Genomic DNA, 14,867 nt, shown 5'->3' on the forward strand with positions numbered 1-14,867 from the left:
TTGTCCATAAACGCAACCACAACACATTTTCAGTGGTTTGGTCCTAACACAAAAATGAAACTGTGAATTACCGCTAAAACGAAACTTAAACGAGAAGGACTGTGTGGCATTTCTTGGTAAATCCCGAATAGGACTGTCACTGTGCAACGGGAACGACAAAAACCTTTTCATTTATGTGGGAGGAGACTGGCCAGCAATCAGTTTCAGGTGCAGGTGGCTAAGTCATATGATCAAGACCTAGCATAATGGTTGTTGTAGCAACAGATTGTGGTTTCTGCAGTTCTGGCGTGTGTTTGATGTTATGCTCGACGTGCAGCCTCTGTACCCTTTCATATAGGCTGATTATTTAAGAGGTTTTACTTCTCTTAAATTATAAATTTTATTTTAATTCAAAATAAATAATTTTGATATTGATGATTAATGTGATTATATTAAATATTGTTTGTCATTTTCTTTTTGTTTCTGTGATACTGCCCTCCTCTTTTTGTGTGTTACAGTGCTCACTGACTTTGTAGGGTCCGGGCCTGCATCGACATTAAACCTCCTTCGGTGGGGGTGATTTGGGTGGTGTGGCACTGCTGTGTGGTGTGTACTAGAAGGTTGGCACTGAAATTGTGATTTAAAGGTTAACGTTACTTCCTAATTGCGGTGTATGCTGTGGGTTTTCTTCTGTTTTCTTCTTCTTTCTCTTAAAGGTGGCAGGAGGTCCATAAGAGCAGGCCTGACCCGCAGTCTTGAGGAGAGCTATTTCCTACTTCTGTGAATTTTATTATTGACACGTTTCAACATTTGATGGTCCGTGTTGGAACAATAAAATTGTGAATAATATACAGTGGGTACGGAAAGTATTCATACCCCCGGTAAATATGATAAAAAATGGCTGTAAAAAAATAAATCTTTCATTCAAAAAATTTGATCTTTCGTTCAAAAAATTGGCAAAATTCTAACCTTTCATTGAAGTAAAAGAATTCTAACCCTTCCTGGCAGATTTGTAACATTTTTACTTGATTATAACTTCTTAATTATTGCCCTGATGGTCAAAATGGGTATTTTCAATTATTTAGATATTTTCTTACAGCCACTTTCTATTTTGTGACGCTCAACAATCTTTTGCTGCAAATCAGAACTGTATTATTTGGTTTTTGTCGTGCCTAACAACACCCTTCAGCCGTTACTTATTCACGATACAGCACAGCCTCTCGTACCTTATTGCTTACATATAATTGTGATCTGTGGGGGCACCTCCTGCCTTAAATAAGGAGGTGGCGTAGTCCGCTTATATTTCCTACACTACATTTATATTATTCTTTTTATTTTTATTTTTTATTTTTTTTATTAGATGTAGGCTACTGAGTATAAGAGCTTGGAAAATGTAATAAAGTTTAAAAATGCCATGTGTGTAGTCATAAATATACATGGATGGAGGGCAAAACATCCATAGAACTGTCAATTGTTCATCTGTTTTAAACTAAATATTTATTTTTATTTCATAGACTCTCATACTCTGATCGCCATTTCCTTGATGTGATCGATCATTCATTCATTCATTCATTCATCATTCATTCTGTTTTTCGAAACCTCCCAGTGTTATAGTGATCAAATACGCCTGCACATATGCAGGCTAAGAGAGGTGATGCTTTGCATATGGTGACTTTCACTCTTCCATGTTATCAGTCTGGCTTGGAACACCATGGAAGAACAGATGGTTCGGTGTGTCTTTGCCTTTAAAAAACTGGACATTTTGTTATAGACACCGATAACTTCTCAACTTCTCAATCTCTGATGGCTCTTTGTAAGGTTCTTATCTTCAGGCTTCTTCTATTGACAGGTTTGCGTCTGGCAGGCGGCACAGTCTCTGACAGCTTTAAGGAGTGCAGTCAGTTCTTCTATATGCACACAGCACCCACAGGTATCCGAGGGGGGAATCTGAAGAGGATATGCCAACGCTACGGAGATAAACTACGTTATGCCACTCTGTACGACAGCAGTCGCCGGCTGGCACTTTATTCAGCGTACACCTTTAAAAAGTCTGATGGACAGAGGAGGATGGACACACCCTGGATGTATGAACCACAGGTAGCCTATAGCAGATACCCTTAGTTTTATCTCAATACTTTTTATTTAAAAAATTAATTAATTGACCATATGCACGGTTACTTCCTGGTTTTCGATAAACCAGCTTGGGCATTTCCAGTGACCTGTTAGCTGTCATTCTTGCTGTACATCGACACAAAACCATCAATGGTTGACTTTTTAATGTTGTATTTATATTTTAATGCAGTTATCACACTTATAACTTGTCAATAAGCCAGTTTTATTAATTGCAATAAAGACAAAGCTAATGGGAACATTGGAATAAGAAACACAGTGTCTGTAATTGGACACATGCACGAAACATTTTTCCAGTTTTTAATGTGATGACCAAAAACATTATTTGCTCACTCTTCTGAGATTGTCCATATTTGTAAAACATTTCAAGATGTACAACATTTGATAGAAAACAGTTTTATTTAAAATTTAAAAAGAAATTAATTGCCAATATAACCAGTAGATGGCAGCAGAGAGGCTTTTTTTTTTTTTTTTTTTTGCAATTTCCTGTAATATTTTTTCCACACGTTTTGCTTTTGAATAAATATTAAATATAATAAAATACCTTGGTTTATAAATATATTTTGTCAAGGTGAAGTATGAAGTAAGCTACTTACAAAGTCTCAAATGAAAATGCAAATGAATTAAAGAGAGCAACGCGCACTCGCTTTATAATCACAGAAGCTGTCAGTCAGTGCAGTGCATTTCACGGAAGTTTTTCAGCTGGCTTAGATTATTGCGGACTTCTTAAGAATGTTCAAACATTCACATTAAAATGCACAAATTCACGTCACTTCATATTTACATTTTGACCTAATATATTTACTTGAAGCACCCCCTGAAATTTTAAGTTAATAAGTAAGGTCAATAATATATTTCATGGTTCTCTGATGTCGATTAATGGTCACATGACATGCAGGTAAACAAATAAAATATTTATCTTTTCTATAATTTTTAGTAAGTGTTTTATTTTGATTTGTCTCTATTTTAAAATATTTTGCTTTAATTTAAAAATTGTATGATTAATACATTTCTAGCTTTTCATTAAACTCATGAACCCCTGTCAGGAAAACCCTGACGTAATAATGTACTTCGTGTTATTGATAACAAAGAATGGAATATATTTTCTTTCTCTTTGTATTTATATATCAATACGGAACAAGATTATCCTATTCAAATCAATTTGATAAACGAGTTAGGTCAAAAATAATCTAAAAGTAAAGTGTTATGTAATAATTTGGAATCAGTAACCGACTATAATTTGTACGTAATCTACTCAGCACTGCTCATAACATAAAACCAAATTATACTGTTTAAATATTCTGATATTCTTTCAATATGAGTTTCTATATGGTTTCTGATTTCTTGTTCTTTTGCCTTCCATAGCTGGTTTCTGCGGATGAAAGCGGGAACATGAGAGTCTTGCCCTCTAGTGGTGAAACGGATCAACTGCTTGAGGAGAGCCAGGCAGTGCTAGCAGACTATGTTGATGCAGTGGAGTTCGTGCGAGGCTCACTCAACCCCGACCAGCACCAGGCCGACAACCAAGACAAAGCAGCTACCTATACACTCACAAATGTGGTACCTCAGATCACAGACTTTTTGGAGGGCCCATGGGCCACATATATTGATATGGTGCGGCGCCGCCTGAATAACTTCTGCCGTGGGACGGCCTATGTGGTGACCGGGGTGACTGTATCGGGGGCGACCATCCGAAGAGAAAGTGAGGAACGCATGGCTGTCCCGAAGCACTTGTGGTCGGCTTATTGCTGCCCCCGCTTTGATCGAAACTCTCCCTATGAAGTACGGTACATGTTTCCCACTTACGCAGCACATGCTTTGAATGAGATAGTGGGACACAGTGTTACAGAAGTGCCTTTAAAGGCTTTAGAGACCTTTCTGAAAAGTCAGACTGACATGGACAAAAGCGTGAGCATCTTTTTCAAGGACTGCGTCTCAGAAAATACGCACACCAATGGGAAGTGAATGAAAGCGAATTTGTGAACTCTGGATTTGTGTGTGCATCTGTGCATGTAGTAAATGCAAGGGCCAGGCAAGATAATTAGATAAATAAACTAATAAAGAAAAAGTAAGTATACAGAAAAATGTCTAGTAATTGTGGCTTACAGGGAAGTTCTGCTATGAGAGCTGAGCAAAGACAGATAAAGGTTTAATAATTGAAACATATGTGCTCTTACCATGTGCTGTTATATTTTGGACTATCATATAGTTATACATTTAATTAAATAAAATAAAATTAGTCAGCCAGTACAAACCCAGAACATTGCCATCATTTCCACTAATGTTCTTTAAAAGTTATGTAAATGTGAGGACAAAAAGTTTTAAAATAATGTTTATGGAAAAAAACATTCTTATTTTTATGTTCTGAATGTTTTCATAATGTTATCATAAAACGTTCTGAGAACGTTCATACTTTGTTCGTAATTTGTACTTAATGAATGTTCTCGTAATGTAGAGAGAAAACCTTTGAAGGGGGTGGATTGGAATCCACTGCTGCTTCAATGTATAAGTAATGAGTGATTATAATCAAGGTATTAATCAATATTAGTTGAATGACTTCTCTGGAGATTTTACTTTGTTATAGAAGTTACCAGTGTGATCACTGAAATGTTCTTTTCATGTATTCTTTAATGTCTGTATGACTGTATTTGATATCTGAATGCAGTAACAGTGCTTGCTCATTTAGCCCGGCTTCCAGAAATGAAATAGGGAAATGTTTTGTGTTTGAGAAAGGTCTTCAACGTGTTAAAACACATAGGGGTCATTGGAGCCAATAGTTTAAGGGACCATTTCTTTGTTAAAGCCTTACTTAGACTAAAGTGTAGCTCTCATTGAGAAAGAACGCATTATCTTGATGTTTTGAGACGAGACTCCTGTCGATAGTTAGAGCCTGGCCAAATCCAACCTTGAGGAAGCTGTGTGTCGGTGTGTGTGTTAGTCGTCTTGGTTACAAGTTAAGGAACCACTGGCATTATGGGAGATTGACTGAGTTGTTGTTCGTGACATGCTGGCGCCCAGCAACCCAAATCTGCGACCTGGAAGGTCACGACGTGCCTAACTTCAGGGTCCGAGTGTCAGCTGACTAATCGATGGAGATATGCTTCTGTCTATCTGTATATGAGTGGGAAAATTACTATGTTTATCTATTTCTTAGCCAATCAGAATCATTCAACCTGACCCAATGACGTAGCTTAGACCTTGGTGAAGGGTATAACTGCTGTGATCTTTGTAACTGTAAGCGGGCCGGCCTACGAACTCCTGTGTGAGTCTTGAAGCTGACTTCTGCTGATGAAACTGCAAACTATCTTCAGTAAAACTTTTCTTACATTTTTTATAATTCTGACTCCGGGTCTTCTTTCAAAACATCTGGTCCTTGGGTCCTGAACTGTTAACCCCTAACAGATTCATATGATGTCCTTACAATGCTATTTTTACTTGATGAACATTTTCATAACATTAAGAGAACGTTCAGAAAACATTCAGAAATAACGTTTTCATAACATTCTCAATATGATAGAATATAATGTTCCTCTAACATTCACATAAACCAAGAAAAAAACATTCTTGAAGGTGCAGTAAGCGATTTTGATAAACGCTGTTGAAAGTGGATCGGACTGAGCACCAAAACACACTTGTCAAGCAATCAGCAGTAAGGGGCGTATACACTCATTAGGGGGAGGTGCCTGTGTTGCATAATGTGTTTGTGAATTTGGGGGCGGAGCTATCAAGATAGGGATGTGATCTTTTTAGGTAGGGGTGTGTTTATTTTAGTGATTTCCAATACAGTATCAACAGTGTTTCTCAGAAATCACTTACTGCACCTTTAATACGTTAAAAAACTGATGTTTTGAACATTCAGAAAACTTTCAGAAATAACATTTTCAAAATGATAGAATGGAATGTTCCTTTAAGGTTCACATAAACCAAGAAAAAACTTTAATACATTAAAATGGAAGTTTCGAATGTAAAAAAAAAAAAAACATTCAGAAATAACATTTTCATAACTTAAGGGGAATGTTAGCAAAACATTCTAAGAACATATTTGTGTTACCTTTACAGCAGACTCTACCTGAGAAGTGAATAAAGTCACATATCAGATTTGATCATACTCTTTGGATCATTTCCCTTCTTATCCTGCCTCACTGTAGAGCAGAGTGTGTGTTATATGAATTCACATTGCTTATATCATTCCATTAAAATGTATCTTTGGTTATATATATATAATATATATAACAAAGCGACTTTGTATCCAAAGCGACTTACAAATGTGGAGAACAGAAGCAGTTACACTAACAATAAGGGCGACAATATGTAGGCTAAGTGCTGTGACAAATACAGATAAAGTGTTAGTATTAATGGATATTAGTGAGAAAATTGTACTGGTCTTCACTAGTTTAAAACAAAGGCATATAAATCAACCAAATAATGTTTTATTTAAAGCTGGTGTTTTGCACGTTTCTGTGATGGGAAGGGGTAGGGCTTGGGTTAGGCCATAGTAAATATCATTATCCTGATATAAAATCAATGAAAGTCTGTTCAGTGTTCTCGCTAATATAGTGAAACCATCAGGTATCAATCTGGAGGTAAAATCCTTTCTCCACCAGGGGGAGTTCTTGAACTACGACCTTCTGATTGGTGTAAATCAAGGCGAGGGTCTGAAGTTTGTGGATGATGGAGGCACTGAGAGTGAAGAGGGGATCTCAGCTGCAGCCTTCGACTACACAATCTCCAACTTTGTGGATAACCTCTATGGATACCCTAAAGGTTTTTTTTTTTTTTTGAATATATCATAGACATTTATTAAACCATAGCAAAAGTAAATTTCTTACTTAAGTTAATTTTTCATCTCTATTTTTTTGTGTTTATTTAAAATAAGACAAATCTGATATTATTTTAATCTCCAAGATGTTATTTAACAGTTGAGATAGCTATTTAATGCTTCGCTAACTAGCAGAAGACACTAGCAGGGTTTAAATCCCAGTTGTGCAGGCGGGGCATGTTGTAACACTGCGTTACAATGTGCCCCTATTAGAAATATGCTATTATATTCTATACTTTTATTAATTTTATTGAGAAACCGTGAGAAAAAGATGAATAAAGACTGAGAGTCAATGTTCAGAAATTACTAATTATTTATTTGTTTTGAACTATTTTGTATAGCTGTGTTTTCCTGTGTTCGTAGTCAAAACTACTCCAGGCCCTGGTCCAGGCCCTGGTCATTTCTAGGCTTGACTACTGTAATGCTATTCTGGCCGGACTTCCAGCATGTGCAACCAAACCCCTACAGATGATCCAGAATGCTGTAGCTCGTCTTGTCTTCAATGAGTCCAAGAGGGCCCACGTCACTCCTCTGTTCATCTCTCTGCACTGGCTACCTCTCGCTGCTCGCATCAAGTTCAAGGCATTGACACTTGCTTACAGATCTATCACAGGCTCAGCTCCCTCCTACTTTCACTCACTCCTACGAGTCTACATCCCTACCAGACGCCTACGATCAGTCAACGAGCGACGTCTCGTGGTTCCATCACAGAGAGCCACAAAATCACTTTCCAGAACATTCTCATTCACAGTTCCATGCTGGTGGAATGCTCTCCCCACCCTCATCCAGAATGCAGAATCGCTGACAACATTAAAAAGACAGCTGAAAACCTATCTATTCCGTGAGCACTTAACCTCATAAAAATGGTATGTCAAGAAAAAAGTATATACTGTATTAATAAAACAAGAACACATAATTGTACTAGACATGTGGTAAATTAATGTGGGAAAAAATAAATACTCTGAACCATAAGTAGATTTACACAAACTGAGAAAGTAAAAAAGCATTACTTTGTGCCCCGCTCTCCCCTACGTGTTCGGCGTGCCCATGATCGGAGCAACTGACCTCTTCCCTTGCAACTTTTCCAAGAATGATGTCATGCTTAGCGCTGTGGTCATGACCTACTGGACCAACTTTGCCAAGACCGGGTGGGTTTATTTTCTAGTTTTATTAGTTTTTAAATTCTAGTTTTCAGAATTTTTGAATTTTTCTAAGTTTTAAATCTATCTATCTATCTATCTATCTATCTATCTATCTATCTATCTATCTATCTATCTATCTATCTATCTATCTAACTGTCTGTCTGTCTGTCTGTCTGTCTGTATGGCTGTATGGCTGTGTTTCTGTCCATCTATCTGTCTATCTAGCTATCTGTCTGTCATTCTATGTCTGTCTGTCCATCTGTCTGTCTGTCTGTCTGTCTGTCTATCCATCTATCTATCTGCCTGTCTGTCTGTCTATCCATCTATCTGTCTGTCTATCTATCTATCTATCTATCTATCTATCTATCTATCTATCTATCTATCTATCTATCTATCTATCTATCTATCTATCTATATGTCTGTCTGTCTGTATGGCTGTGTTTCTGTCCATCTATCTGTCTATCTAGCTATCTGTTTGTCTGTCTGTCATTCTATGTCTGTCTATCCATCTGTCTGTCTATCCATCTCTGTCTATCCATCTATCTGTCTGTCTATCTATCTATCTATCTATCTATCTATCTATCTATCTGTCTGTCTGTCTGTATGGCTGTGTTTCTGTCCATCTATCTGTCTATCTAGCTATCTGTTTGTCTGTCTGTCTGTCTGTCTGTCTGTCTGTCTGTCTGTCTGTCTGTCTGTCTGTCTGTCTGTCCATCTATCTGTCTGTCATTCTATGTCTGTCTATCCATCTGTCTGTCTGTCTGTCTGTCTGTCTGTCTGTCTGTCTATCCATCTATCTGTCTGTCTGTCTATCTATCATCTATCTGTCTGTCTGTCTATCCATCTATCTGTCTGTCTGTCTGTCTGTCTGTCTTTCTATCTATCTGTCAGTCTGTCTGTCTATCATCTATCTGTCTGTCTGTCTGTCTATCCATCCATCCATCTATCTGTCTGTCTGTCTGCCTATCTCTATCTGTCTGTGTGTCTGTCTGTTTGCCTATCTAGCTGTCTTAATTTTGCCATTTTGTCATAAAGACCTGTGCCACTCATTCAAGCAGAACCTGCAGACGTTTAAGCGAATTGCACCAGAGCGTATAGATGTATATCAATTTATCGCCCTAAATCAAATTCTGAATCAAAGTCTTGAACTCTTGAGTCTTGAAGTCGTTTACTCCTGTATTTAGCGTCATCCAAATGTGATCCGATCGGCCAAAACGCATCGTAATATCAGGTGTAAAAAGGGTCAGAGAGGCACACAGAAAGAGAAAGCTTCAATCTTCATAACACAAAAATCAGATCTGTGGCCCCCTGTCATTCCTTCATGAAAACCTACCTGGCTTTAGGCCATTTTACATACAAAACAGTTGTATGTTGTGCTAAAGGAAGAGGCTAGAAGCACCTCATAATATCAGTTTGGTGTGTTTACCCACATCTCTACATATCACACATCTGTCTGCACTGCAGTGCACACTTGACCTTTTTGGTTATGACAAGCACAGCAAATAGAGCAAATGATTTCAAGTTCAGGTTAAAGAACGAATGGCTCAGAATCACTGCGGGATTAACACGCTCTCTTCTATTCATGCCTTGTAAGTCTTATTTTTCTGCCACTGCTGTCTGTGTCACGGGAGGATGACAGTTTGTGTTTGTCTCACTGTTGGCTCAGTGTGTCGAGTCTGAGAGGCTCACAATATTTCTCTCAGCCAAACACAGGACCATCATCACGGAGCAAGAACTAATGCCAGTATGCTGTAAAACATGAACAGACTCAAGCTGAGGGAGCATACTGGAGGTTTAGTGTGTCATAAAAACAGGACTTTATTCTGTGTTGTGGACTAACAGCCCAATGGACGACAGCAACAACTGGACACTAAACTACGGGAGTTACTGGGAGTCTAGACTGGACCTGTGGATATGTACCATCTGTGGACTTTTGTGTGGTTGTAGTTATATCTAAACTCCATTTTAAACAAACTATGAGGAGTTGACTAGAGCTGCGTACAAAACAACCTCAATTCTAATAATCAATACTGTTTTAAGAGATGAGTTGAGACTCTTGTTATTTTTCTTGTTTGGTTTTGTACGCTCAACCACTAGAGTGTGATGTTGTGGTACATCCAGAATAAAGACTCTACATCCATTACGAGCCATTCATTGGGTCTTCAGTAGGCGTACAGTGAGAGGAGGATAATAGAATTTAACTGTACATTTTTAAGTGTGAGAACAAATCAACTGAAAATATTTGTAAATATTCAGTTACTTGTTTGTTTAATGTTTTTCCCCCCGTTTGTTTTTGTTTTTTTTCTGGTCGAATGAAATATAAGATACTTTGTGACCAGGACAACAGGTGCAAGTTGTAATTCAGCCACCAGCAAACTTGATGAATCCCATCGTTGGAGGTTAAATTCACTTTCTGCTGCTTCATTTAGTTTTGGGATTTGTGGATAGAGGTTCATATTTCTGCACAAGTATGACCAGCTGTTCATTTCAGATAGAAATCTTTAATATGGAGATATGGACTGGAAGCACTGGAAACCATGGTGGTTTGAGAAGTATTTCATCTGCCATGAAATTGTTGTAGCATTACATTCTTACCAAAATACAACCAGGACTTCATTAAATATCCAAAATAGGTGAAAAGTATTATTTTGTGATCACATTTTACTACACTAAAGGCAAGACACGGCAGGCAAAAACATAGATTTTTCATGCAGTGGTCAGTTTTGAGATTTTGGCCGAGTTTACTCCTTCAATATGTATTCTTTCAAGCTGCTATAAAGAAAACGCTGAAAATATACATTACGATGTTTATTTTATTACATTTTGTTTACTTGCGGCAGTAAGTTTCTCCCGAATTTACCAGGAAGTTAGTATTCCAACGCGACATGCCGAGCTCCGTCTGTTCACTGAAGTCTGTCATGTCCGGGATCGTTGTAAAGCTCTGAGTCTCATGCACAACGCTATGTAAACCAAATATGGGCATTTCCTTTCTATCAGTAACCAATCGTGAATGTCCAAAGGGGGATTTAAAGCTAACGACGAAATCTCATTTAGAACTATTAAATCTTTAACTGTCGTTTTCTCAAAATAATTGTTTTGCGTTTTTTTGTCATTCTCCAGTAGAAACATCTCAGCCTATGTAGCACCTATGTACACCAAACTTTCCAGTTATACACTTAGCAGTATTCTGAAGATCTGTTCAGAGGGATTTGTTAATAAATCATTCCTGGCCTGATTTATGTGACATTTTAATTAAAAAAAAAATGGTGAAAATCGATATTTTAAGGCTATGGACAGTATATTTTGATTTCGTAGTTAATGAAAGCATATATCCTGAAATCCCTCTGAACATCTTTTTTCATCTTGTGTGTAATCAAAATGAAAAAATAATTTTGCTTCTGGCTTTATCATATTTTCAGATATATCTACTGAAAAAATATGCAAAATTGCACATATTTAATGAGATAATACCTAATTTGCATAATTAAACATAAAAATGTCAAAAACTTGTAAAACATTTTTTTTTATGAACTTGTGTAAGTAATGAACTGAGGAAGTTTCATGGTGATATCTATTATTTAAAGTATATACTATTGTTAATGAATTAAGCATCTAGAAAATAATGCCAAAATAAAGATGGCATGAAGAGCGCAAGAGGGTCTCAATATGTCAAACCTGGTGGTTTAAAGATTACTGAATAAATGAAGCACATGTTATTTCTCTAACAAAATAAACATTTTACTGGGTCCTAGAGCAAATTTACACCTGTTGCCCTGTTTTACTATATGTTCAGAATCAGAACGCCACACATGATGAAGAATAAACATGTTACAGTTTTTCTCAGTCACTTTGGTGCATTTCTCACATCACTATTTACATTTGCACAATAGTTAATGCAGTTCTCAAAACAATTAGTACAAACTGCAAAACCTAGTTGATAACCTGCAAAAGCGTGTCACTTGCTCAAAATGGATAGCTCATTCCTCAAAAGCAAGTATTCATGTCAATGAAAGTGTCAGTGTCATCAATATGAAAAGTCCTGACACCATTGTTTATGAACAAGATAGTCAAATGGCTTTGTCATGTTTTCATTATGACAGTTTACTCTGTAAATGTTTTCCAATGCAAAAAAGTCAGATCTTGGTGACACTACCTGAAAATGCTCAAGACAGCACTATATACTATTTGCACAGCCATTTGAAAAATACAGTAAAGTTGCACATTACTGTATTTAGTGAGGTAACTGAGTACAAGACACTGAATATGTATGTTTCACATTTTTACTGCATATGCTCTTTGCAATTCTAACTTGTTCACAGCATTGTGCAAAAGAAAAAATACACCCTTATTTACAACAAACATAAACTCCCTTTGGGTAGAGCTGTGCACAACTGTAAACAATATTACAGTACATATTGGAACTGAACATACAACATATAGTACTGATCATTCATGCACATCCAGACGTTCCTTATCAGTGAAAGCTGAGATTCACCTGAGAGAAATTGTTCAATTTAGGAGACATTTTCAGAAAAAAAAAAGTGCAAAAAAAAAGTGCAAAATTTGCTTGACAGATTTTGACAACTAGTTCAACATTTTTGTATGTAATGACTCAAGCGATGAAATGAGGACTATTAGTTTTATATGGAATGACTATTCAGCATTCACAAGTATAGTTCATTTTGACTGACATGACATAAGCAAATGATAATGTTATAAAACAGCAGAGAGTTGTATGAAAGCAGTTGATGCATGTCCAAAAGCATTTGCAATTTGTTGGAAGGAATGAGAAACTGCTACTATGATGTGCACAAATGACTAAATGTTGTGGAGGTTGAACTAACTGTTGTGCAACTGTAAATAGTGATGTGAGAAATGCACCAAAGCGACTGAGAAAAACTGTAATAATGGATTTAAAAAAAAGAAAAGGTAAAAATATATAAATAAGGTGATGATATTTCTCTTTATTTAGAAGTTATTACACACTGTATGCTGTGACTCTGATCTGGGGAACATTAAAGAAATTCATAGCCAGACATCAGACTCTGTTTCCTTTTAATCAAATTACTAATCATCTAAATGACTCATTTGATTGGAAGTAGTGCATTAATTAACTGCATTAAATTGCAGTACTTGAAGTGTAATTTCCAACAGCAACCTTGATGGACAACAGAATGGTCAGGAGATCAACATGTTCAGCTATTCTCCACCCATCACTGGTGATTCGTTTGTGTCGCAAGTGCAAATGAGAAGCAAGGTTGATGGAGAAGAGTTATGAAAGAAAAATTGAGAGTTGATGGAGAAAAAGTTTATTATAAAGTGTTATTAAGACAGTCACTTGTCGCCACCTACTGGCGTAATGATCATTTATTATCTGCAGAAAGAGTCCCTGAAAAATCACTTTTGGAACATTGCTCAGCCAATCAAGATTAAGGATCAGAATTAATTCAATCTTTATCTTTAATAAGATTGGTAAGTGATCCGCGGCCATGTCTACACCAAGCGGCAACCTTCCGGTCTCTCTCTTGAATCCAACACGGAAGAGACTTAAACTGCAATTCATCGACTGGTCACTAGAGAACCGGCTGCAAAAGAGTCAATCCCATAGACCCCCATGTTAAAATGCCTAACTTTACAGCAGAAAAATGTTTACAGGCTGGTGCAAAAAGTGGTTTTGGTCTATATATCTAATTTTGCCCATCATGACAACTGTGAAGGGGGTGAATTTTTTCATAACTCATCCATTTAAATTATATTATGCCTTAAACTTCTGTATAATTAAGGGCGTGGCCACTTGAGTGACAGGTGGATTGCCGCTGCTGTCACTACTAGCCGTTTGTCTGCTGTCTGTTAGCGTCACGTCTCCACAGCTAATCCGCCTACACGACAACGATGTACTAAAAACAGAAAAGTTTTTCCTTTGTGTTTTCACGTGCAGGCGACAACATTGTCAAAATGATACTCATCGGGCCAGATCGCTGTCCAGCCAGTAGTTGTGCAAGACGTCACTGTTTTCACAAATTCACATTTTTGTAGTTTACACGGATTCAATAACGATATCGTTTTCAAAAACTGCCACTTTCAAAACGGTTTTCTGTTTGTTTTGAGGCCCCCAAATGGCATTGTTGTTTAAATAAATGGCCAAAACGTCTAACAAGTTTTTAGTTGAAAACGGTGTTGTGTAAAAGCCCTCTTAGTGAATTTTAGTGGCCATCGTCTGTACACGAAATATGCTAAGAAAAATATTTGCATTACATCATTGTCATGTAAACGTACCCTTATTAAAATTACTTTCAAAATGTCATTTAATCTATTTATACCTCTACCATTGACATTACATCATGTCAGATCAGAGCTATTAACTCTTATCCTATTTTATTAGTATTGTGCATTAATCTATTAAAGCAACAACATGGAACTTTTCCTCTGCGGTCGCCCTACAGGTTGGAAGCGGAATTGTCCATTACCGCTGTCGTAAAATGATTTACGGTTACTGTCAACGCATTCTCATCCCCAAATCGTCACTTTCAAACATTCTTCAATATCCGACGCACAAAGCACCCTTAGCGTCAATATGAGACGCTTCGGTTATGGGTAGGTTTAGGTCTGTGGTAGGGTTATGCGTCTCATATGGACGCTAAAGGGTGCTTTATGCGTCAGATATTGAAGAAATTTTGAAAGCGTCAGTATATGACGACTTGCGATGAGAACGGGCTGTTACTGTATATGAAGCATGCAGGTTTTTTTTCATATGGGCAATGATAATATTATTAATCTTCCTCCTTTCATAATTTATA

At 37.0% G+C, this 14,867-nt stretch overlaps 1 protein-coding gene across 13 annotated transcripts in view; it reads left to right on the forward strand.

Moving 5' to 3' along the window:
* Positions 1–14,867, forward strand: part of LOC311287164 (endonuclease domain-containing 1 protein-like) — a 35,820-nt gene continuing 20,953 nt past the window's right edge. The window contains exons 1-4 of one of the 13 annotated variants that reach the window (XM_084403815.1): positions 40–353; positions 498–599; positions 1,829–2,076; positions 3,475–5,392. In XM_084403815.1, coding sequence (XP_084259941.1) covers positions 1,891–2,076; positions 3,475–4,074 — 786 coding nt within the window. In that variant the 5' untranslated portion in view covers positions 40–353; positions 498–599; positions 1,829–1,890 and the 3' untranslated portion in view covers positions 4,075–5,392. Of the gene's footprint in view, positions 2,077–3,474; positions 5,394–14,867 lie in introns of those variants that run through there. The other 12 variants (XM_084403817.1, XM_084403826.1, XM_084403825.1 and 9 more) reach the window with 12 other exon arrangements.

The sequence above is a fragment of the Rutilus rutilus genome (genome assembly GCF_951802725.1).
Source record: "Rutilus rutilus genome assembly, chromosome: 3".
Taxonomy (NCBI): Eukaryota; Metazoa; Chordata; class Actinopteri; order Cypriniformes; family Leuciscidae; genus Rutilus; species Rutilus rutilus.